Source organism: Silurus aristotelis, assembly GCF_946808225.1.
Source record: "Silurus aristotelis genome assembly, chromosome: 4".
In the NCBI taxonomy this organism is placed as follows: domain Eukaryota; kingdom Metazoa; phylum Chordata; class Actinopteri; order Siluriformes; family Siluridae; genus Silurus; species Silurus aristotelis.
In genome coordinates, this window is record NC_139577.1 from 27,936,678 (window position 1) to 27,964,261 (window position 27,584).

At 36.8% G+C, this 27,584-nt stretch overlaps 1 protein-coding gene across 1 annotated transcript; it reads left to right on the plus strand.

Annotated features, from left to right (window-relative positions):
• Window positions 1-1,276: 1,276 nt before the first annotated feature.
• Window positions 1,277-27,195, plus strand: tesk1a (testis associated actin remodelling kinase 1a). Its single transcript, XM_083538723.1, has 11 exons — window positions 1,277-1,528; window positions 3,003-3,583; window positions 11,355-11,476; window positions 11,587-11,635; window positions 11,730-11,876; window positions 12,211-12,293; window positions 14,485-14,575; window positions 15,881-15,964; window positions 16,366-16,452; window positions 23,473-23,563; window positions 24,324-27,195. Exons 2-11 carry the CDS (start codon window positions 3,404-3,406, stop codon window positions 25,391-25,393), a joined length of 2,004 nt encoding a protein of 667 aa, XP_083394849.1. The 5' UTR covers window positions 1,277-1,528; window positions 3,003-3,403; the 3' UTR covers window positions 25,394-27,195.
• Window positions 27,196-27,584: the final 389 nt, after the last annotated feature.

A 27,584-nucleotide genomic window follows, 5' to 3' on the forward strand; every position in this document is an offset into this window, starting at 1 on the left:
CTCACAACACTAATGGCTGAAGTCATGGCAATCATAAATGCTCGTCCATTGGTTCCCATAAGTACTGATTCAGACTCACCAACGATTTTGACACCGTCTATGCTTCTAACGCCAAAAGCAGGGGTTGTTTCCGCTCCTGAAGGACCATTTGAAATAAAAGACATGTATAAAAAGCAATGGCAACATGTTCAAGGTCTTGCAGATACCTTTTGGAAGTGCTGGAGACAAGAATATCTGTCAGTGCTTCAGCCAAGAAGGAAATGGACTCATGACAAAGATAACATTCAAGTAGGAGATGTAGTCTTGTTCAAAGAAGATCAAGTTAAACTTAATGAATGGCCAATTGGACTCATTACTAAAAGCATCCCAAGCGAAGACAAGAGGATCAGAAAAGTGGAAGTTAAAGTTGTGAAGCAAGGAACCACTCGTGTCTACTTGCACCCAGTGACTCAACTTATTCTCCTGCTTCCCCAAAGTAGTGATACAAAGACTGATTAGTATTAAATAGTGGTATAAAAGCATTTATACCAGGCGGGGAGTGTAATGGTTCAGTGTAATTGTAAAGAAAGGTGATTCTGGTTATATTTTGGTTATATTATATTATATTATATTATATTTATATAAACGCCCTCTTGTGGCGAGGATTGTGTATAGTAACTTCTGTATGACTCGTGTTGAGTTGAAGTCGCTATTATTTGTCATATAAATATGACGTTTAGTAGGATAAACATGTTTGACAGTAAATTAATTAATCTAGCGATGCAAACGTTGCTAAAAACAAAATGTAAAGTGCAACGTGTGAGCTTTAGGTAGCGCCGTATGTTAGATGCCTTTTGGTAATAATTATTAGGCTAATATGAGTTTCTTTGGCGTGGATTACAAGCCATTACCTAGAATTAAGTATATAATTTAAAATGCACATGACAATGTAACGTTTAATGTGTTGATGTAATGTTTCTTTTGAATGCTTTTAGGCAGTAGGTATTGCTCAGTTGGCTATGCACTTTGAATGTGATTTGATTACAATTTTAATTGCTGTATTTTCTATGTCTGTTTACAATTTTAATTTTAATGTTAAAGTTAAACGAGAAAAGATTCATGAAAGCTATTGGTAGAATAAAAGCCATGAATCAACATCTCGCCTGTTCACTGTCTGTCTAGCTGGATAGAGAAGTTACACGTTTAGTGAGGACAGAACAGTAATACAAGTATATAATATATCTTTGCAGTGCTTTAGGGATTTATTCTGGATTCACGCTCACATCAGCAGGCGCTCAATGCCGCCTCGGACCGCGCATGCGTCACACCCCGGCGTCCGTATATCCCGCCCCATTTTCAGGCGCGCCCCGAATCCGGACCAATCAGAGCGCAGGATTAGAAAGCGATTTGGTCGTGGTCGAGACGAGCCGACGTTGATCCGAAGACGGGCCGAAGCGGAAAAACGCGACCGAGGTTGAAAGATTAACGATAATTACGACTTCCTGCATCCCCAGGTGTATCAGCACAAGCGATAGTGTTGGAAAATAAGGTAAGCAGCGGTTTAGGTCTCTATTTATTATCAGGACTCAGTAGAATGTAACCGGCAGATTGCTGACAGATGAATGCTTTAAAACCCGAACCTTTTACCGTATATAGATGAAAAAGATTTGGACGAAATAATTCTCCATGAATATGAATATAATTGATGTTGCTTTAGATGTTAAAACAGGATAAATCTATGTAATTTTAGGATTTCTAGAATATGTATTTCAGGCTGATGGATCTCCGCAGTGGATCCTTCTGTATAATAATCCCCCTAAATGATCACAGCAGGAATGTGGTGTAAATACCCCCCTCTGTATTTCACACACACACACACACACACACACACACACACACACACACACACACACACACACACACACGCTACTACAATTAAACTCTACGAATAACTGAGATATTATTATGGATGTTGGATTCATCACTCATAAATTAGCGGTTTGCAGCATTTTTATCTTGCTTTAAGGGTTTCTATGGTTGCCAGATTGAAACCACTGCTGTAAATGAATAAAGACGCAGACTCAGGATGTAAATAATTTCAATATTCAACCACATTGAATTTATCATGTCCTACCGTGTTCAAAATCCAATTTATCCTGTCTAATTGGGTATTGTATAGGCGGTTGCATTTATCAGACTCGTGGATAGGGTTAATATAGGGGTTGCCAGATTGTTTAGCTTTTGCAACTGTCTTCAACACCAAAAAAGACTGACTAACTATCTATCTATCTATCTATCTATCTATCTATCTATCTATCTATCTATCTATCTATCTATCTATCTATCTATCTATCTATCTATATAATTAGATTACATACAGTGTATTATATTATATATTAACTCTAACAGTGATATGTTCAGGTGGTTGCATTTAATATGATTATATCTTAATAGTGGAGTTTCACAATTGTATAAAGTGTATAAGGTTGTCTCAAGCCAAACTCATATTGCAGTTAAATTTAAGCTTAATAATAATATACAAAAATGAAATAAATAAATAAATTAATAAATAAAATATTCGCTATCATTTTAATCTGTGTGCTTTTTAGTTCTCAGGGGTGATAGATGTGAACGGTACACGTATTCGCACTGAAATCTTGCAGTACATCCATACTTTCATCCATCCTTTCATCTATCCTTCCATCCATCCATCCATCCATCCATCCATCCATCCATCCATTTATCCATCCCTCTATCATCATCAGTAAACCCGTTATCATGGCTCAACAGTCCCAAATGAGTTCAGCCTTAAACTGTAACTGAATTATCTCTAATGTAAATTCTATTTACATTCATGAGGAAATTGTATTAAACGGATAAAAAATAACCCAGTTAAACCAAAAATTCACTTCATTTAGCTCTAAGGCAAATTATGACAGATGAGTTACCAGAGAGAATGTCATCTTTTTTAAAAGATAATTAATATATAATATTAATTATGTCATTTGTTATTGTCCTTTCAGCTGCTCCTGTGCATTTTCTTCGAGGACATGACCAGGAAGAGGAGTGTCAGGAGTGTTTCTACCCTTATTCTTAGCCAATGAGAACATCATTTCAGACTTATTATCTTTCTCATCCTAAGAGTGTGCACACTCTTTCGCAAAGCAAAGAAATCTCAGGGTAGTCCCACACACTTAAGGCCTCCTCAAGACCAGAGGATATAAAAATCCCAACTACAATCCTTTGATGTGTTCTTAGTAAAAATTAGGCTCAGCACTTTTTTCCTCTACTGGAATACAAATTTGTTTGGACATCAGCCAAAGAACCAAGACGCAGATTCAACAAAAGGGTTATTTATATTTATTGAGCCATGGCGCGAGTGTCCAACAGGACTTCATCCTAACCTATATTTGCGTCCATCATTATGGATCAGGATGAGACGAGCACAGAGATTTGGGAGCCACCTCTGCATGGACTCCATGGACCAAACCGCATGCGTCCCTCATCGTATCGGGCTCTGCGGAGCGCCGTGTCTAGCCTGGCGCGAATCGACGATTTCTTCTGTGAGAAGATTGGCTCTGGTTTTTTCTCTGAAGTTTTCAAGGTGAGTTTTTTCCAAAATTTTTTACTATAAACTGCTTGATACTGACTGACCATCAATATCATTTTACTACTATGTCTGAGAACCATGTGTGCAATTTTAATGTGCTAAAGCTGTTAATTATTACTCTTTAAAAATGTTTTTTAAACAAAAAAAATGAAGTAACTTTAAATGGTTAATTGTCTTTTATAAATTTTGTGACATTTGTATTTGTTAACAAATGGCATATGAATTTTGTAAATGCTGTTGTATATAAAGAATTAAAACACTTGTCATGCTGTTAGTTACTGTTACTGCCCAGAAGGTGATTATTTTCCAAAAAACAGCACATCCTGAAGTGTTTTATTGCTCTAACACCAGTTTCCCAACAAAGAAGTTTGGTTTATTATTAATATATTTAGCTTTTAACAATTTCCAACATGTTGTGGAATTTCCATAAAACCAGTTTGTATTTACTTGTCTTATAGTAGTTATAAATAGTTTTTTCTCAAACCTGACTGCTTTTTCACCACATAAAGGTATCTTGTACTATTACCAAAAAATAATAATAATAATTATTATATTTTTTAAATGATGGAAAATTTTGAGTTGTACAAAGTGCTAACAATAGAGAGTCTTTCCATAAATGGTGTTTAAACATCTCGTCACCATGTTCTTTTGTTTTTTAATTTAGTTATCACTAGGTTTAGATTTTGTAGTGCTTCTGCCATACAAGTCCTGGTGAATCGGTTATATACTATATGGAAAAAAGTTTGTGAACAACTGATCATACGATTTATATGTGCTTTTAAACATGCTATTCCACATGTAATCCACATTTCCTGTTATAATAACCTCCACTCTTCTGGGAAGATTTTGGAGTGTGAATTGTAGAGAATTGTGCTCATTCAGCCACGAAGGTGGTAGTAAAACCAGGTGCTCATGTAGGCGAGAAAGTTTGGGGAGCAGTCAGTGTTTTAATTCATCCCAAAGGTGTTCAAAAGGATTGAGGTCAGAGCTCTATATAAGGCCATTTTTGATATTCCACTCCAACCAATGTACACTATATTTTCATGGAGCTGGCTTTGTGCACAGGTGCATTGTCATTCTGGAAAAGGTTTGGGTATTCTAGATCAAATGTACCACATCTACCACATCCAAAATCATCCTGTGTGCCTACAAATGTCTGGTACAGTTTTGGAAATAACAGCATATGGCTCTAAAAGTGAAGCATTCCAATAAATTTGTCAATATAGTGTACATATGATAATATACGTACTATACATATTATAATGTCAAATGCAAATTCATATGAACCTGTAATTTGAATTGCAGCCAGGACTTTGATCACAGCTGCTGCATTAGAAAAATAATAACACCACTATGTCTAATAATTAAACTCATTCAAACGTTATTCCAATAAATAACGACACCGCCCTCCATTCCTGAACGTTTAAGGTATACGACCCCAGTTTCTTCAGTAATAATAAACACACCTTTTTCCCTTCTTTGAAAATGTTATAAAGCTCCTAAACAGTGTGAATCGGTAACCTTGAACACACAATTTTTTCCCCGTCACTTCCTTTTGCATTGTTTGAAAACCTCCACTGTAACAGTGTACAAACACTACATGACGCCTGCTTTGTTTGCTCTTAATATAAGGTGTGTTGAGTCATTCCTGACACAGGACTAAAGAGCATACATTTTATTGTGTTCGAGATATAAAGATTTATTTATGCAATTATAATTATATAGACAATTCTAGTCAGAGGACGCGATATAGAAACTTTTGTATGAATGTTTCTTTAAATTTTGCATATGTTCATTACAACCACTTCCTCTAGTTTTTTTGCAGCTCATTTACAGTATTTTTTTACCAAATGGAAAGGATATGAACAATCCAATTTATTGATCTGAATTTCCTTTGTAAGATTGTCTAAAATGCAGTGTAACATCATATGTATATGGCTTTTCATCTTGTCTGTGCTCTCATGCTGGAGTAATATTGATCAAAATATTAATCAAGGTTGTAAGTCTTTCTTTTTGCATTGATGTGTTGGGCAAAAGGAGTGTTAAATCACGTTTTACAGCGCCTGAGGTTGACGTGTAATTGGGGTGTGATATTTTGCATTTGACATTTACACTGTTTAATGTTGCAATTTCAGCGCAATGGATTTATGGGGTCTATTTATTTTTTGTTTCTGCATAGAAGTGCTGACAGTCAGCACTTCTGCATAGAAGTGCTGACTGTCATGAATCTGATTTGCCAATATAATAGAAATTGGGCCAATATAAAACTTGTTAAATGAACATTGATTAAGTGTTTTAACAGTTGACCATGATATCTAATTGTATTTTATAAATCTCTATAAACAGTAGATATTATCACAAAGCAGCTTTACAATGTTCAATAGATGTAAAAGTATTAACAAATTAAACACTTCTAAAAAATAATAACAGACTTGCTGTTATTAAGCAACTTCATTTAGGATAATTTGTTTTTGTAATTGAATTAAAAACTATTTAATGAGTATATTTTTCTACTTGCTACTTACTATGCAGTGAAATTGAAAAAAAAAAAAAGATGTTTATGGATTGTGGAGCTTGTGCTCGTTCATGGTGTTAGTAAAGTCAAGTAGTGATGGATGAGATGTGCAGTGGTCCAATTTATTCCAAAGGTGTTCAGTAATATTGTTCAGAGCTCTATACAGAGCCACTTAAGATCTTTCATTCCAAACCATATCTTCATGCAGCTAGCTTTATGCACAGTGGCATTGTCATTTTGTAAAAGGTTTGGGTCTCCTAGTTCAAGTGAGGGTAAGCTTTAATGCTACTGCATCCAAAGATATCCTATAAAAATTGTCTCTAACTTTGTGGGAAGAACCATATATGGCTGGAAAAGTCAGGTCTCCAAATACTTTTGGTGTACATATTTAGTAAATGCATCATCAATAAGTCCAAAAATATTTTTACAGTAGTTTATCATACTATAGATATTATAGATCTGCTCTGTTGTGAAAATGGATACACAATGCTGAAAGCTTTTTCCCCCCAATTTGACCCTTAAATAGGGCATTATCATACATATCTGATCTGACAGTTAAAACTATAAATGTGTAGACAATATAGTCTGTTTATCACAGTGGTTAGAATGTACAGCAGTTTTTCAATTGACATTGTAGGGCATACTTTCATTCATGGTATGCATGGTATAATATCTCTAACAGACTCAATTCCTTTCTTAATGTGGAAATACTGGTGAGAAACCTTATAGTACACATTTACACAAGATAACTGTAGATTACAAAATGAATTTCCTGTAAATAGCAGCCCAGTCTCAGGTCAGTCTCAAGTCATGTAGGCTTTTATTATAATTTCAACCATATACAGTAGAGGACAATGTTTCCCCAAGAACAAGGTGCTACATCAGACAATATAAATGAACAAAAAGTAACACACAACACAGAACAACACAAAACTGATGCATAAAATAAAGTGCATGTGTGTGACATTTAGGAGAAAAAAAAATAAGATGGTGAGACCATGCACACAGTGACACTGCATCACTGTACAGTACTTTACAGACATTTTTTGTTAGTGCAGATGGACACCTCGTCTCCTTTAAAAGACAGAAGTGTGTGGTTAATGAGAGCAAGAGCTCATTGAGCTTTATATGTAAATATTAGTGATGTGCATTTCCATAACTGAGGACAATGCGATTTGTATTTTTTGTATATTTATTACGTATTACATTTATAATGTAAATATTCATTACAGTAGATAGAGTTCGCTTTTAATTCTTTGGTTCAGACAGACAACAAATCAAATTTACTTTGAACGCAAAGTTTAACAAAGATCAAATAAAGCCAGATGTTCTTTCCTCTTCTGTCTCCAGAAAGATGCAGCTCTACCTCTGCCATGTTAATCTATATTCTATTTGACTCTTAGGACACGCCTCAGTCTCCATAGTTTTGTGAGACACCATATTCGTGTAGCAGCAGTGGTGCTGAGAAAACACGCTTGAGAAACAGTTTAGCGAAGAGAACTCAATCAACATATAAAATAGTGGACACAAATTATTGGTCACTTTCTAAATCAAGTTTATATAAATACTACTTAATACTAAATACTACTTTCTAAATAGTAGTATAGCGCATCTGCTAATAATTATATATATATGTAACATGCATGGTGTTATAAACATGCTTCACTGTTCTTACCATCTCTAGTATATATGTATGATTTTGGTAGCTTGTGAAAGATTCTCATTGTGAGGGCAGGCCAGGTGGGGTGAAGGGATATCCACAAATCCTATTAGTGCTGAGCAGCCAGTAATGCTTCTCTTGTTTTCTGGCACAGTCTCTGTCGCTCATTCTTTGTAAAGCATAACTCCTGAACATGCAAGTCAGCACCAAAGTGAAGCATAAACCTAAAAACCTATTCAGCATATCTGTGTGTAGTGCTCTTCTCATTTAAACGCTCTACTGTCCTTTCTTGGAGTTGCAGTAGGAATGACAGACTGGTTCAAGGTGGAGGTGGGACTGCATTAAGGATTGGCTCTGAGCCCTTTCCTGTTTGCAGTTTGTAGGTTGACGGACAAGGTCAGACTCAGTGGACTATGATGTTTGCGGATGGTAGTGTGATTTGTGGGGAGCGGGTTGAGAAGAGCCTGGAGAGGTGGAGGTATGCGCTGGAGAGAAGGGGAATGAAAGTCAGTAGGAGTAAGACAGAGTACATGTGTGTGAATGAGGGCAGTGGAGTGGTTTGGTTGCAGGGAGAAGAGGTGGAGGAGTTTTTAGTACCTGGGGTCAACGGTGCAAAGTAATGGAGAGTGTGTATAGAGGTGGAGAAAAGAGTGCAGGCAGGGTGGAGTGGGTGGAGAAGAAGGGACAGTGCATGTAGGACATTTTGGGGACAAAGTGAGGGAGGCGAGATTGAGATGGTTTAGACATGTGCGGAGGAGGTACATGGGGTATATCAGTAGGAGAATGCTGAAGATGGAGCTACCAGGAAGGAGGAAAAGAGGAAGGCCAAGAAGGAGGTTTATGGATGTGGTGAAGGAAGACATGCAGGTAGTTTTGAAAGAGGCAGATGTAGAGGACAGAGTTGTACAGAGACGGATGATCCGCCGTGGCGACCCCTAATGGGAGCAGCCAAAAGAAGAAGAAGAAGAAGAAAAAGAAGAAGACTGTCATTTCCTGGAGTGTGAACACAATTGTATATATCTATGCTTTATAATTACACTAATCTTGGTCTAATCGGTGCACAGTGTTGAGTGTATGAGCAAGGATTTGTTTTGATGTTGCCCACATGCATTTCGTTTTATTGTGTAAAGTAAAGCTGTTATGTTGAGGAATATAATACTTGGATTGTGCTGTTAAAGGAAGATAATCAATGAAGTTGTGGTATGAGGTGGCCGGGCTCCAATAACAGCATGTTCTGAAGTCTTGTACTACTCCTATACCACAAATTTGCCATTTACTAGGGATGCAAAGTTTTTTGTATTTTTTTACTGCTGATTTTTCCGGAAGTGCACCCGTGAGCACAGACTACATTTGTAGGCAACAATCATTTGTGTGGAAGTATTTGGAAATAAGTATTTAAGAAGTAGAAATATTTTGCACAAATACAAGCCTTTTTCTGGCGCTCACTGAAGTTGCGCGAGCGTACCTGCCCGCACCCTGCACAAGCGTAGACGTTGAATGTTTGATTAGCTCAGCTTTTCACATGTTGGATGAGAAACGAAACAGACTAACTTGTGACAAAGCCGAAATGCTTCTCGTTTTTTAAGAGTACCTGCATGCACTTTTGAAATGCCAGAAGAAATCAGTTCTGTAGGCTATATGAATTATTTTTTTTTACCTTAAAATTACATTTACTTCATTTGATTTAAAAAGCACCTGCTGTAGCTTCTTTGTTTTACTCGTTGCACTAAACGTTATTTAAAATAACATTTTGGAATTATTTATTTATATTGCCTTCTTTGATTTTATTTTGTTTTAATGGTAAAGACCTTTTTTCTTTACATCAGATTTAAAAACAAAAACAAATGCTGAATGCTGGTTGAGTAACATTTTTGTGTGTTTTGTTAAATGTGTTTTGATTGTGTTGTTTGGATTGTGGAACTATGCTAGTTTTAACCCAATTTAAAAACAAACGCTAACACTGCTTTTTAGTACCATTTATGTTTGTAGTGAATGTAGCCTACTTACTGTGCATTTACTGCTGTTAATTTCAGATAGTTACAGTTATTGTTTTTAATAGGCAATACCCAGTTTGGCCTGTTAAATACCAAAAAACCCCCATCTTTAATGTATTCTTTTATTTTTCTTGTTTGTTGCTTGATAAAATAAAAAAAAACCCAAACGGAAATCGGTATCGGAATCAGCCAGTTTGCGTTAAGAAATCAGTATAGGAATTGGCTATGAAAAATCATGAACGGTGCATCACTACTATTTAAAATTATTACAGTCATTAACAAATGATACATTTTTTTTATCCATTCATGGTAAAGATGGCACAGTATCATTAAGTATTGAATGTGTTTTTTAAATGAGGATTTTTTTAAACTGAAGCACTCCATAGTTCAGACACATAAATAACATGTAGAGTAAGTGAATCAGCTATATTTATGTACAATTACAATACAAATTAAGCCTTAATAAAAGAAAAAAGAGACAAGTTTGACAAACTGTGAGGTATGAGGTGAGACTTAGACAGTGGTGCTCATTAGCAGAAGACATTAAACCGGTGCAAACAGTCATGTGACAAGCGTTGGTAGGATGCAATGACTGATGGGAAATGTTATTACTTAAATTGCAACAGCTATGTTTTATTATTTTTTTGTGTATTAGGAGATCCTAATGTTTATTTGTTAAATTCATAGTGCCCATTATTTTCCTCATTTCTGTTCTTCATATGGATCAAACCACAACTTGTAACATTAGACTAATGCATGCTTTCCTCATCACTCTGGCCAGCATATTGTAGCACAATTTGCAGCAAACAGATTTTATTTATATTATGGAGCACACACACACACACACACACACACACACACACACACACACACACACACACACACACACACACACACTCAAAGGGCCCATTAGTTTTTCACCCTGCAGCAATATCAGCTACGGAGATTAGATTTTCTGCCAAGCAGCACATCTGTATTATATCTGTAACAGTCAATGATATTAAAGTATACACCAGTGGGTAATACTCTAGAGCAGTTTTTCATAGATGTTTCTGTCTTATTTGTGTCTGGTTTATGCTCTGGATTTTTTTTATGTTTCTTGATTTGTCATGCCTGCCGTATACATGTGTGTATAAAACACGTATTTTAGCCAAGTTTAGACTCAGGACCTGGCTAATAGGTTGAATTAGTTGGAGAAATAGAAGAATTCGAAAACACAAAAATATAGGGTACTTCAGAACCAAGCTTGAGAAATGCTGTTCTGTTGTAGTTTGTGTATACACACAATAATGTGTACTTTGCCAGTGAGCTTCATTGCTGTAGGCTCTCAGTTTCATATTCAGTAGTTTCAGCTGAGCTACCAGATCATCTGCATGTTTTTTTTTTTCAGGTATTTCCTTAAATATATTTATTGTATTTTTTAGCTTTTGCTTTAAGAATATAGCTAATGGAATCCAATAGTATGTGAACATGATAGTGACAAGGATTTCCCTGGTTTGACTTGATTTGAAATGACTGGATTGTTTATATTGCAGCGTAGAATAGCGGTTCCATTTGTGATACCATAAAGCCAAATGTCTGCTGTGTGTGACGCAGGTCCAGCACAGGATCACAGGGCAGGTGATGGCTCTGAAGATGAACACGCTGGCAAGCAACAAAGCCAACATGCTGAGAGAAGTGCAGCTAATGAATCGCCTCTGTCATCCTAACATCCTCAGGTCTAACACCAACACACACACACACACACACACACACAAAATTTTCCCCTCAATTATGTGTGAGTAATCTTGGATTGTTCAATGCTGCATATGTAACTGTTCTTTAACAGGTTTTTGGGTGTCTGTGTCCATGAGGGACAGCTTCATGCCCTAACTGAGGTGAGCTATATATCTTTAACATAGAAGCTTCATACAATTAATGCAGTATATACAATTAAAATAAAAAATTATCATTTGATTTGCATGGTTATAGTACATCAATGGGGGTAATCTGGAGCAACTACTGGACAGTGATATTTACTTGTCCTGGGCTGTGCGGATAGGACTATCTCTAGACATTGCACAAGGACTACAGTATCTTCACAGCAAAGGGATTTTCCACCGAGATCTCACCTCCAAGGTATATACACACAGAATATATATATCCTGTATTTTTTTTTTTAGACAAGTCTAAAACACATGGGATGTGCTTTGATAGGAAAATAGTAATTTCGGATATAAAACAGGGTTATTGTTTGAGTAGTGACACATCATCATATTGTTGTACTTGCATACCAAAACAATTTGTTTATTAATAGTATTCTTAATGCTTATTATTTAAAGAACGCCACCCTTTTTATCCATGAAACATGTTAGTGTTATCGCTGACATTCTAGCAGCTATAAACAGTTCTTTCCTCAATTTCAGTTGATGTTCATAGAATAATAAAATGCAGCTTTCGTTGTGTGTCACAGAACTGTTTAGTGCGCTGCGAGAACGGTGTTTTCACAGCTGTGGTTGGAGATTTTGGTCTGGCGGAGAAAATCCCAGATTACAGGTCAGTGACCCCCCCTTTCACCAATTTATGAAGAATTCCTTTGCCCCAGACCTTGGAAGTTTTAATAATGAGATTAGAGCATATAGAAATATACTGACATGTTTTTCCCTGGTTTTTACAGCAATCACATATTATTCATATTCACTATTGCTACTCTGGTACATTAAATCCTAAGCAACCAGTTGATAATTTACCTCTTTTGATGCATACTGAAGTGTCATTACCTTTTCTTAGTACTTTCAAATACCTTTATATTTATAGACTTAACCTCAATTCCTTTTTTTCAGTTTGCTTTATACATTTAAAGCAAAATGTGGAAGAATGAAAAATTATAATTGTCATTTTAGAAATGATTTACTGTACATATTTATTCATATTTATACATAGAAAAGCAATGTAGTTTTTAATTTAACATTGAAATGTATTTTTTTCATTTAACCTAATTTTGAGACCTGTTTTTATTTAAAGAAAAAGCTTTTATATAACTATAATTTATATATATATATATATATATTATAAAAGTTTTTTCTTTAAATAAAAACTGTTAAATTAAAAACTGCATTGCTTTTCTATGTATAAATAGAATAGGAATAAATATGTATAGTATATAACTATAACTATAATTTATATAGGGGGAGTGGTGGCTCCAGCGGTTAAGGCGCTGGGTTGCCGATCGGAAGGTCTGGGGTTCAAGCCCCGGTATCGCCAATCTGCCACTCTTGGGCCCTTGAGCAAGGCCCTTAACCCTCTATGCTCCGGGGGTCCCTTACGAGGGAAATATCAAGGTCCGTGATGTCGGAGTGACGTGGGGCCGCCTTCCCGTGGGCTCACCACCTGCAGGAGGGACCGTAAGGGACGGTGCTGTGAGGATTGGGCAGCAGTCGAAGGCGGGGGCCTGCTTAGACTGCTGCCCCCGCGACCCGAATTACGGATAAGCGGGAGAAAATGGATGGATGGATGGATAATTTAAATAACTAATGCTTAATGTTGCAATCAAAAGCCAAAACATACTGAGCAGAAATGAAGCTGAGTCACTACCTACAAAATGTATTTTAAATTAATACAACCAATATAATGATGTGCCATAAGACGCATAGTAATCTTAGAGGTTTTCATGCTAAGCAGACAAAATTTTAAACAAATGTGTTTTAAACTCGAGTAATTTGTAGTCTGTTAATTATGGTGTTCTGAATTGATCTTTGTGCCTCCATATGTATCCTTTGCCTAATTATACAACAATTAATTTCACTAGTTTTTGCCAAAGCAGCATAAAGCTTTTTTGGCATGTAACTATAAGAAGACTCAGAAGACTAATAATCACTGTGAGTTTGAACTTCTGTGAGTTCAGCTCATTTATTGAGTGAACTTTTTTGGAAAAATTGCAAGCTTGCAAGTTTTCCTAGCATGTAAGTGCTCTACAAATAAAATAGTTTGATCCATTTTCTTTCTTGTTATATGATGTGAACGCATTAAACAGTAATGTACTGCAGGTGGCATCATGCCCAGTTTGGTCAGCATTCCTTCAATATATCTAATGTTTTAATCAGATATACCTCCGTTTATGGCAGTAGACATGAACACTGTGTGGTATAAGGCTAAAACTGATTCTTGTTCCTGACAATATATCCAAATTGCTTTCTCTTATATAATCTGATAGGAAATTTTAATCTTTATAAAAAATCTCTCTAACTTTACTATGAAAGTCATTTTTTGCTTTTTTTCAAATTACAATATCTCTCGAGAATTGATTGTCTGAATCCTCGAGAGGAAGTTTTATTATAGATTTTGTCATAGTAACAATAACAGCAGGGTTTCAATGGCTTGTTTAATTAATAAATAGCCACAGTGAGTTTCCATGGCTTTTTAATATAAAATTGTATTTTATTGTCTCTAATGCCACAAATGTTCATCATGAACATTTCTACCATTCTGCTGCTGGTTACTGCTGGTACCTACAATTTTAAGTGTTTTTCTATACTGAAAAAAAGTTAGAAGTTATGCTAATCTCTAAGATTTTTTTGTTTATGGCTGCCAGTTTATTTTTTTTTTATATTATATAGTACATTTCATTATTGTGTGAATTAGGAAAATAGTAATTAAATAAAGCAATGTAAGTCTTGACCTGGGAGATTTAGGCATTCATATATTTTTCACATATGACAATTATCTAAAACCTGCCAATGTGTTGCAGTGACGGAGAGGAGAAGCAGCCTCTGGCTGTGGTCGGCTCTCCCTACTGGATGGCTCCCGAGGTGCTGAGAGGAGAGCTTTATGATGAGAAGGTATTTACATTTACATTCATTTGACTGACGCCCTTTTCTAGTACGAACTCACAAAAGTTCTTTGAAGTCCCTATCGTTGTCGTTTGTTAGGAAAATCACAGAAGTCTTTTTCACGCTCAAGCAGTTTATATTTTACGCAACACAAAAACACATGACCTCCGTTCACTATTTTCTTTTGGGTGAATTTGCATCAGGACTCTAAAGGTCCTTATAATACACGAAGGAAGTTTGGTCGGTGACCCCTTATGGAAAGTGTCACTTCAGGAGAAGAATGTTTCCAGAAGACACCGCAGTAAAATTCCTAAAATTTTCAAATTTGTGCAAAGTACACATGTTTACTGTTAGTTTGTTAATGCTTTGTACAAGGATTTAACATTTATGGAAGAAAACTACAGTAGCAGTGTTTTGACAACATATCATTAAGAATATTATCAACTCAGGATGAATGCTATAAGGCTTTTTGGCCATATTTACTTCAACAGAGAAAAATAGAGACATTCCATTATAGCACCTGTTTTTCATCAAAAAGTATGATGTAGTCTACACTAATAACATATGAGGAATGTGTTATATGAGGAATAAATCTCCCTGGGGCATGTTAGCCATAAACCAGTGCTAGGTGTGTGATCTTCATCATTCTCTTTATTGTATAAGGCACGCCTCGCTCTGGTTTATCTTGCTTATACAATGACCATTTACCAGCATTGACAAGTTAAAACTGCCATCCATCTTTGCAGTGCAAACGTGACAGAATAGATATAAAGAATACAATCAATGTAATTGAATTTCCATTAGTTATTTTATGTACAGGTTGTCTGCATGCTCAAAATCAAACATAAAGTTGTGTAACAGGATTATTACAGAGAGAGAGAGAGAGAGAGAGAGAGAGAGAGAGAGAGAGAGAGAGAGAGAGAGAGAGAGAGAGAGAGAGAGAGAGAGAGAGAGAGAGAGAGAGAGAGAGAGAGAGAGTGTGTGTGTGTGTGTGTGTGTGTGTGTGTGTGTATTACATGCATCTGGTTGGTGCAAATTCATTATATTTCTCATTTTAACTTTATGTTTTCATAAATGTATCATCTATCAAAATCACCATATTCACTATATCAGTTAAATGATGTATAAAAATCACCTATTTGGCAAAGTAATGTATTTTAAAGTAAAGACACTATACTTTATATACTATATAGTATACTATATATATATATATATATATAGATATATATATAATATATATATATATATACTATAATAAATTTTTTTTGAATAGAATGATATTTAAAATAATTCTTTGTCATGTTCTCATAACAGGTGGATGTGTTTGCGTATGGCATCATTCTGTGCGAGATTATCGCTCGGATCGAAGCTGACCCAGACGTCTTGCCTCGAACAGAGGTACTGCTCAAAACATAACCACTATAAAATCCCTGCACTACATATTCCCTGTACTTTCACACTGTTATAAAGTGTCATCAACTACAGATATACACTGCATCCCATATACATTTTTAATGTTACTGATTTCCTTGTAAAAGGATCTTCTTATAACTGCATGAATACTGGTGAATTCTTCTTCCTTCTGACTTCCTTCTTTGGTCTAGCATGCAAAACAAATTCAAATCCTGTTCAGGCACAACAGCCTTGAACATCTCTGATTCGCTATTTGCTAGGTCAGAGAAGGTTGACGATATAAAACTTTTTTTAAACACAATTTTCTCATATGTTTGATTGTAAGGTGTGTTCAATAATAATTAATATCAGATAGTACATTAATCACAACTTCTATCTTTCTGTAGGACTTCGGACTGGATGTGGAAACCTTTGAGCAAATGATTGGAGACTGTCCACCTGCTTTCCTTAGTCTGGCTGTAAACTGCTGCAACGTACGTGACAAGCATGCAACAACAATACGCACGCACACACACACACACACACACACACATTTGTCTGTCAGAATATACACTATTTCCGAAAGTTTCGGGTCACCTGGTCATAATTAAGGTATGTGATTTTTGAGCATCACATTTACACCGCTAGATTTTGTAGTGTGTTTATGGATATTTGTGTTCATCAGCCAAAAAGGTGTTATGAAAGGCAGGTACTGATGTAGGTGAGGAGGCCTTGGGTGTAGTCAGTGTTTTAATTCATCTCAAAGGTGTTCAGTAGGGATGAGTTTAGATCTCTATAACATGCCACTCGAGATCTTTCTCTCCAAAGCATGTTAACCATATTTTCAAGGAGCTCACTTTGTGCACAGTGGCATTACCATGCTGGAACAGGTTTGGGTTTCCAAGTTCAAGTGAATGAAAAAATGTATTATAGCGGATCTAAAGTCCTGTACAATTGAGTGCCTCCAGCTTTGTGGTAACAGTTTGGAAAAGAACCACATATAGCAGGAAAGGTCAGGTGACCCAATACTTTTGGAAATATAGTGTATTTTACTTTACTTTGTGCTTTTTCAAAAATATCCTTAATGTATTGACCAAAATTTCCACAGTGGAATATTTAATATAAATAAATAAATAAATGTACACATACATGTGCTCTGAATAAACTTTCAGCATATATTTCATTCACTTCACTTATTTGTATAGTGTTTTTAGCTTTACAGAAATAAATAGCCTATAAATGTACATTTTAATGTCATAAATTAGTCCCTATAAATATATCCCTAATGTTCAGAGCAACAGTTGCAGTGAAAAACTCTGAGATGGTATGAGGAAGAAACCTTTAGAAGAACCAGACTCAGAAGGGAACCCATCCTCATCTTGGGAAAATTAAGTCCATTCATTTTAGTTCCATCATTCTTGAGGTTTACTGATAAACACTTGAATGCAAAAATGCTCATGGCAATTGCAGCCCTAAGCCATTGAATTAGATTGTTTATATTGTTACGTACCAGGATAACAGCAAATACAGGCATGGAGTCATGAATCCGTTTCAATCTTTTATCTGAAACCCATTTGAAATAAATTTACAGCTCACTATATCACAGTCGTTTTTTTTTTCTTAGTTTTTTTTTAGGTCTTAAACAAAAAGGTTCACATTCAAATCACCCCCAAAACATATTAACATTACCAGTAGCCTGCTGATACATCTCACTGTCCTTTAGGCATGGCCATCTCGACTATCCTACCGCACATGCATGCACGTAGTGTCTCTGTCACTGTTTCAAAATGGTGACGGCGCGAAAATCCTGGAAAACATCCAAAAGATATGGTATCCACTCCCGAGAAAGTCCACGAGATCTGTGCATATAGTCCAACCATGTCCCTCGCGACAACGAAGTGCCTCCGAAGCTTGTCCGTCATCTCACCGAAGTCGCGCTTCCAGAAAGTTCTCCTCCGCGAATTCACTCTCTATCGCGTGTGATCAAGAATAACCCAATCACAAAGCATGCCGAGATGATCACTAGCCATTTGACCGTATCCGAACTCGTTGACCTGCTCATGAAATCTTTTCTATGGTTTTTTCTTTTTCCTCTGCTCTCCATGCAAACAAAGCATAAGAGGATTAAACATTAATAACATCTTTACCACTGTATATTACTTATCCTTATGTTATTGCCATGTACTTAATCAGACAAATAGATGACCTTATGACAAAATAAAATACAGAATCAAATCAAAATAAAACAATACAATAGAGAAATAAAATGTAAATGTGGGTTCATCACACCTTCCCCCTTAAAAAGGAACATTTTGATCCCATAGATCTTTTTAACATCGAGATAGACAATCAGCAATGACATTATCTTTACCCTTAACATGCTTTATCACAATGTCATACTCTTGCAAAATTAAACTCCAGTTTAACAATCTTCTGTTTTTGTTCCTCATCTTTATTTAAAAACACTAATGGATTATGATCAGTATAAACAATGAGGGGTTTCTGACATGTACATAAGTAAACATCAAACTGTTGTAGTGCTAGAATCAAAGCTAATAGCTCTTTCTCGATGGTTGAATAGTTTCTTTGATGCCGGTTGAACTTTTTGGAGAAATATGCCACAGGGTGCTCGACCTTGTCGCTTTCATCCTGTTGTAACAACACTGCACCAGCAGCATCATCGCTAGCATCTACGGCCACTGAAAATAGTTTATTAAAATCAGGAGACTGGAGCACAGGGTAATGACATAACATGGACTTAAGTTTGTCAAATGCCTTTTGGCAGGATTCTCTCCAGACAAACTTCTCTCTTTTCTTAAGCAAATTTGTCAGGGGTAAGGCGACATCAGCAAAGTTCTTGCAAAACTTGCGATAATATCCCACCATTCCCAAGAATCTCCGCAAAGCTTTCTTATTGGTGGGAACAGGAAAGGCCAATACTGCCTGGATCTTAGCATCAACTGGAACTACCTGACCTTGACCAATAACATGTCCTAGATATGTTACATGAGCACATCCAAATTCACTCTTAGCCCAGTTAACTGTTAGGTTGGCTTCTGACAATTTTTCAAACAGTCTGCCAACATCTTTAAGATGACTTTCCCAAGTTTCAGTCCCAGTCACCAAATCATCTATGTAAGCACTAGTGTTGGGCAAATCTTTGATCACTGCATGAATCATTCTTTGGAACGTGGCTGGTGAATTTTTCAATCCAATTGGGAGAACCTGATATTCATACAGCCCAGAATGTGTTACAAAAGCAGATATTTCTCTACCTCGTTCAGTTAATGGAACACACCAATAACCTTTTAACAAATCGATCTTAGTGAGGAACTTTGATTGCCCCACTTTGTCAATACAATCATCTACCCTTGGGATTGGAAAAGCATCAGTCTTGCTAACAGCGTTGACTTTTCTATAGTCTGTACAAAATCTTGTACTACCATCAGGCTTGGGTACAAGTACACACGGAGAGCTCCAATTGGAGTGTGATGGCTGAATTATGTTGTTCTTTAACATGTAAGCCACTTCCTCTTCAGCTGGCCTACATTTCTCAGGACTCATCTTATACAGATGTTGTTTGAGTGGTTGAGCATTACCTACATCAACATCATGAACTGCTACATGAGTTCTTTTAGGAACATCAGGAAACAAATCTCGATGCTGAAGCACCAAGTCCATCATTTGAGCTTGTTGCCAAGGCTCTAAATGTGACATTTTCACATCAAGGTTCTGCAGAATCTCAGAATTGGACAATTTACAGGAAATGATTTCGGGTTTAATGGAGGGTGCCTCCTCCTGACAATCATCACCTACAGCACTTTCACCCTGGCTAACAACTGAGACAATCTGCACAGACCTATCATGGTAGGGTTTCAACATGTTGATGTGACAAAACTGTCTGGCCTTTGTCCTATCTGGAGTTGTCACAATGTAATTGAGGTCATTAACCTTGAAATGGATCTCATAAGGTCCATGGAATCTAGCCTGTAGGGGATTGGACTGCAGTGGGAACAAAACAAGCACTCTCTCTCCTGGCTTAAATGTTCTTGCCCTAGCCTTGCGGTCGTACCAAGTTTTCATCTTTCCTTGAGTAGCCTTAAGATTCTCCTTGGCTAGTGCACAGGCTCTATTAAGTCTCTCTTTGAAATTAAGGACATAATCCAACAAATTAACATGAGTGTCGTTGTTAGTCCACTGCTCACCCAGCAGGGCTGATGGTCCTCTTACCTGGTGTCCAAAAACCAGCTCAAAAGGGCTGAAACCGAGAGACTCTTGGATTAACTCTCTACGCCGCAAACAACAGCAAATGAACACCTTCATCCCAATCCTTCTCATTCTCAAAGCAGTATGTCCGAATCATGGTTTTCAGGGTGGAATGAAATCTTTCCAAAGCACCTTGGCTCTCAGGATGATATGCACTTGATGTAATCCGCTTGATTCCCAACTGGTAAATAACCTGCTGGAATAATCCGGAGGTAAAATTACTACCCTGATCCGATTGAATCTCTTTTGGCAGCCCAAACAAAGTGGAAAAACTTTATCAAGGCCCTAGAACCGGTGGCTGTTTTGATATTTCTGAGTGGAATTGCTTCAGGGAACCTTGTTGAAGCACACATGATAGTCACCATGTACTCATTTCCAGTTCTTGTTTGGGATAAAGGCCCCACACAATCCACAATAACCCTTGAGAAAGGCTCACCAAAGGCTGGGATAGGTTTCAATGGTGCCACAGGAGGGTCAAACTGGTGTTTACCCACCACCTGACAAGTGTGGCATGTGCGACAGAAGTTTGCAACATCTTTGCGCAAACCTGGCCAGAAGAATTGCTTCATGATTTTGTTAACAGTCTTGTTAACACCAAGATGACCACCTAGAGGTAAGCTATGTGCCATGGTAAGTATGTCCTTCCTATAAACTTTAGGTACAACAACTTGGTTAATAACTGCCCAATCTTCATTGGCAGGAATATCAGGAGGACGCCATTTCCGCATCAAAACCCCGTCTTTCAGGTAAAACCCAACGGGCACTTTGACAATTTCCTCATCAGGGAGAGCTTTTTCTCTCAATTCAGCAATCTCAGGATCACTGCTTTGCTCAGTGATTAATTGCTTTCTTGACAAAGATAAACCATCAGACACATGCGAATCGTTCCCAACTTCTTGTGGCGAACTAATAACATCTTGATCAAAGACTGCTCCAAGAAAAGTATCTGACAACTCATTAAAAAATGAACTCTTACTAGAGCCACTATCTAACCTATGACCTGAACGATCAAGGTCATGCTTCAACAACGTGCTAGATTGTACAGAGTTCTCCTCTTCTCCTGCCTGGTTGGCCATAGCTCGAGTCACTGCACATGAAGGGAAAAACTCCAAGTCTAACTTTGACTCATCTTCAATGCTTGGCTTAGAGGTCAACTGAACAGAGGGAACGACTTTTCCACCAGCTAAGTCGTTGCCGAGTAAAAGAGAAATACCTTTGACAGGGAGGCTGGACATGAGCCCCACTTTAACTTGTCCTGTTACTAAGTCTGACTTCAGAAACACGGAGTGCAAAGGTACGGTCACAATTCTCCCCTCAATACCCTGAACAAGAATAAAGTCCCCTATCACCTTGTCTTCACTTCCACAGGAGGGCAATGCCTTTTTTAACAAAAGTGATTGGGAAGCCCCAGTATCATGGAGAATTCGAATGGGTTGAGAAGGAGAATTTTCACTTGGAGAAACCAATCCCTCTGACACGAAAGGAAGAAACTCTTCCCTCAGAAGATCAGACGACTCAGCCTTTTTAGCATCATAAGGACAAAATGATTCATGTGAACCAAACTCAATAGGCATTTCTGTGACAGACTTCACCAAAGCATTAGGCGAGGGCCCCTTTTCTCTCTTTCTTTGAAGAATTAGGCACTCCGACAAGACATGACTCGGTTTCTTGCAATAACGACACGTAGGACCTGTAGGCGCCTCCTTCTTGGTATCACCAAACTTTTTCTTAACATCAGCACTTCTGTCTTTAACCTCTGTGGTTTTGGCTGAATTAAGTTTACCACCACTCTTCTTAGGTGGATATAGCCTATCATGAGATCCAAACTTAGACTTATGAGTGAGTGAATACTCATCTGCCAACTTAGCAGCTTCATGCAAATTCAACATATGTCTGACTATCAATCTTTCTGAGACTCCTAAATTTCTGTCTGTAAGCTGAACCCTTGTCTGAATCAAAGTGATTGTTTTTTTACAATACAAACACGGGCCGCAGTGGTGAGAGCCACCAGTTTCTAGTGTCAAAACACTGACACTAGAAACTCCTTCCAAAAATATTTTATTAGTAAAGGTTTATTTTATTAAATGTTTGCTTTTACTCTGTGTATTTTGTACTATATAGTACATACTATTCATTTTGCTAGTAGTTACTATAGAAAATGTAACATATTTGAACAAGCATATTAATACAGAGAATTCATCAGCACCTTCTGGCAAATCATATTTAAAATAAACTTTAATCTTTTAAAATCTTAAATAAAATCAAAATGGTTTTCTAAAAATGCAGGCTGTCTGTATTAATTAGGGGTGAAACAGTACAGAATATTTACGGTTCATTACATACCTCTGTTTTTAAGTTATGGTTCGTTTCAATTTCCGTAGTTAGAGGGGAGGAAATGCATTGCTTGGTTAAACAATATATAAAATCATATTTTATAATGTTATAAATTAATGCAATACACTGTTTTATTACATTGATTATATTGAGTAATCAATTAAATTGGCACAAATTAAATGGCACAAATTAAATTGATTAAATAAAATATAATTAATGAAAAAATAATTTTAAATAGTTTACATTTGTTAGACCCCATTTGGGTAATACAGATGTGTATGTAAGTGTGTGTGTTATAATGCTGTTCTAGTAGAATTGTTCTACTTATTTCAGCTTACTTTAACAAATGTGTTTATTCCTTTTATCCTTAAATTTTTCACTCTTCGATATCTGTAATTGTCAGGATTTTCTCCTTTTAAGAGAAATTATTGAAGCTGGAAATAAACGCTAAAGAATCCATAAATCCTATGAATGGTTTTCATGCATGTGCAAAACAAATATAATTTTTGGTTCCAAGTGAGTAGCCACAGTGACACTGCACCAACTCTTGTTTCTTTTTTTTTTTTATACCCCTGACATTGTTGCATATGTTTTCCAATTTATTAATAATAATAAAAAAATGCACTCAAAGTGCGAGGCAGAGACTAAACAAACTTGCGGTGCCCGCCACTTAATACGTTCCTGAGTAATCTCAGATTGTACACGTGAGAGATTTTTGTACGAATACGTGTACGGTTACACCCCTAGTATTAACTTGTATTTGAATAGGTTTGTTAATCTTAAAAATGCATTCAAGTTTATTTATTTTTTATTTTACCTAATAATGTGTATATAAGATCACATTGATAAATGATGCTGCATACAGATTTTTTCTTCCATGTTCAAACCAGAACATTTCTGCCCTCTTTTGGTAGATGTGTGCAGAGAGTCGTCCTTCTTTCTCTGACATTGTTGTGACCTTGGAGAGGATGGAGAGGGACAAGGCTGAGACACCAGTTATTTTAGGTGAGAAATGCTTTTTAAAATTTTTAAAAACTATAATACAAGTAGTTTATACTGAGACATAACTGGCATAATTATTTGTTTAACAAAATGTAAATCATGACAAGAATCATTACATGTGATTTTTTATTAAAAAATAAATGATAATAAAAAAGTCATAAAAAATGTATTACAAAATATTAAGGTTATTGAAATTAATGCTTATGTTCACTATTTTATATTTTATTTTACATTGTTATTCAAAATGACCTGTATGTTGTGTATATATAATATTTACTAAATTAAAAAGATTTAGTTTCTTTTTAATTTTTTTTTTTAATTAAAAAGATTTTTTTCATAAACCCAAACACGATACTATGAAGATTAAAAAAAAAAAAAAAGTTGAGTTAACATGTTGTAGCCTGTTGTAGTACTTGATTTGTTTCTAATGAATGTCAATTCATATTGTGCTTCATTTTACTTTTCTTTTTCCACTGGAACTGCATCGCTGTTAATATTAAAGCTTTGGTATTTTTTTAAAGCTCCAGTAATGCCTGTAAAGAATATTTTTATAGCTTATAAAAACCCTGTTCAAAGGTTGTTCGAGATATACTATATGGACAAAAGTACTGGGATGCCTGACATTTCCAGCCATATGTGGTTCTTCCCTAATCTGCTACCACAAAGTTAGAGGCACACAATTGTATAGGGTCTTTGCATGCAGTAGCATGAAATTTTCTATTTTATTCCTCCATTTCACACCAGTGTTTTTTGATTTTCCCAGAACCTATTGCTGCTGATGAGAGCCCATACAGAAGGCGTGGTTCAGTCCAGTTGGGCACCCAGCGCCTGGCACGGAGTCAGTCAGCATTGTTGCCCCCAGCCTCAAGTCCATGTGTGGGTACACCGGTGCGCCTCAACCCCTTCTCGTTACGCCATGACTTAAATGGTGGCCGCATCAAACTTTTTGACACACCTAGCAAGTCACTTATCTCCCTGACCTTCACTTTGCCCCCACTTCCTGAGCCTTCTAACTCTCCACCAGTGTGTGGAGCATTAAAGCTTCGAGGGCCACCTCGCCGGTGTCGGTCCTTACCCTGTACTCCTGAACTGGGTCGACCTTTTAGCTTATTTCATGAGCCTGAACCTGAAAGTGTAGAGGATACAGACGGAGAAATACAAGAGACAGGAACAGAGATGACCAGCTCAGATGAACCTGGGCAGGACCCTGGCTTGGTACTGGATCTGGAGATGGTGTCTTTGGAGCGGGTGGAGGAAGAAGATGAAGAGACGGAGGAAGAAAAAGAAGAAGAGGTGGAGGGACTCTGTCACAGTGAATCTATGGACTGCAATAGCTCGCCTGATGCAACAGAGGGCGCCCTGAGATCAACAGCAAAGCCTCTTCTTCATGGTTCTTATTCATCCTCTTCTACCTTCAGCCCTAAGCCTAATGGCTGGACAGTACCTATTTCAAATGGGCCTCCATCCCTTCCGCCCTTGCCCCGCCTGGACAATAACAACAGCATGTTGGGAGTTGGACGGGTGCCCTGGGTGCGGCTCAGCGGCTACCATGGTCATCGTGCTCCCAGCCGCCTGGCACCTCCTCCTGAACAGGATGACATCATTTCCTGTCCAGGCTGTTGCCTGGTGGGATTTAGCTTTCCATCTGTGTGCCTACGCGGAGCCCCGCCTCCTCGCCGAACCCCACCCCTCCGCCCATATAGGAATCTTAATGGGAGGGAGGCAGGAGCTGGAAGGTCAAACAATGGACTAATGTGTCGAGGTGCAAAGGGTTTGGCTCCACTCACAATGACATGCGAACCGGGATTGCCACTTCCAGAGGCACAGACATAGGTAGTTAGTGTGCCCTCTAGGGCATTAACACAACACAGTGCACATGTGCTAACCTTAGTGCTGTGGCTGTACCAATAACCAACAGGTTAGACTATTAGTGCTAATGTGCAGTGAACATGTAAGAGGTGGTGTAGGAGTGTGATAGTGAGAGTGTGTGTGTGTGTGTGTGTGTGTGAGAGAGAGAGAGAGAGAGAGAGAGAGAGAGAGAGAGAGAGAGAGAGAGGTGAAGTGTTATAGAAAAACAGATATCCAGTATGAAAAGTCTGACTGTGGTACTTTAGGATACTAAACAAAACAAATTCTTTTTGTGATGAATTTGAAGAAGGTGCTTTTTTAGCCACATTAGACCTTCAGTTTCATAAGTCACTGTGGTAAAATTGCCCTGAAACAGTGTGTTTGTGTGTGAAAGACAGAGGGTGACAAAGTGTCAGAGAATAAATGTGATAAATTCCGCTTATTAATTTATTAAAAACTACACTCATAAAACTGAGGATTATAACTATAATAGTGTATGTGTGTGTGAGAGAGACTCGTTTATTCGTTGAATGAATGAATGAGTGTGTGTTTGAGTGTGTGTTTGTGTGTGTAAGTTTAAATTTGTTTATATGTCTGAAAGCAATGAGTGCAATAAGTCAACACTGATTAGCAAAAGTGTATATAATGTTTCATTTTTTTCTTTCTTTTTTAATGGAGAAAGCACCATTTTGAATCTGACAGAAACGTGCATTTGCTTGTGTTGTAAAGTCATTTTTACTGTCACTCTGTAGTGACAAAAGAGGATCCTTGCTGGTCAGGTTATTTTGCTGCTTGTTGAAGTTACTATGGTGTACATGTATTTACAGGTTACAAAACCAGATCACACAGGATAAACTATTTAAGCTTCAAAATATTATTCTAAAAATAAAAATATTATTTCAAAATTCTATTTGAAACTGTAATGTAAATCACATGCAGGATTGTGAATGAAACTGTCAAAATGAGGCATAATAATTTATATGAAAATGATAATTGTAGTAGCATTTCAAGAGAAATAAAAAAAAAAAAGACACAACATGTCCTGTGTGTTCTGGTTCACTCCCCGTCTGATGTAACAGCATGACTGTCAACTTAACATCATGAGTCCATCTAAAAGGTTCACTCAAGCTTGCATAAGTCCACCTGCCCATGATGTGAGTGCTGAGAGCCTGTGCTGGTAGTGCAAAACACTACACTATAACATAACATAACATAACATAACATAACATAACATAACATAACATATAACATGGTGCTAATCTGCACAGTGCTGTTTTACGGCTAAGGGTATACCTAAAGAGCTGCTCTTTCCAGGTTTCATATCTAACAGGAAGAATCATTTAAAAATGGCATGTCCACAGAGAAACAGAAAAATGAATGTTGTTCCTAAAACCAATCGAATACACAAAAGCAAGATTTGATCCCAAATTAAAATTAAATCAAAACATACTGTTCAGTCAAAAATACATTTGATGACTCTGTTTTGTATGGAAAGTGGCCATACTCTACTGGCCATAATCAACTTCTGAGGCTATAGAGTTTGTACAGTTTAGTTACAATTTCTATCTATTGAAAAATATCTTGTGATTGACATGATGGATGTAAAAGGCTGAATAGCATTTGATCCCTAAGTGTGTATTTACTGTGTAAAGATTAGCTTCTTCCCCATTCAAAGCACTTAGCACAATGATTATCAACATCAATTCTGGGGGAAATTCGCTTTAATAAATGGTAATGATTTATGTTATTTATGAAACTGTTTTCAACATTAAAAATATTCACTGAAACCCTGTTTGGCTGCATAAAATCATTGTATACAAAACTGTCTGTGTGTTTTTAAAGAAAAATCTGGGTAGTATTAGTGCCATAGATTCACTATTTTTATTGTGGGTTATTTTCTATTATGTTGTGTTGCTGTTTAACATCTATTACTTAACAATGGGATCCTGAGCCCTGACCAGAAAAAGGCAATTACTAAAGTAAAATTAACGAACACATAATCTAATCACTAATTCACTAATTACTAATAATTACTAATTCATTATATCTTGTTTTTACAAGTGCCAACACCACTCATTTAAAATCAGTTTCTCTTAAACTGGTAACTGTGGGATTATAAAAAGAGAGATAAAAAGTGTGTTTGCTGGTTAAAAAAACATGACTAGATTTGGACGAT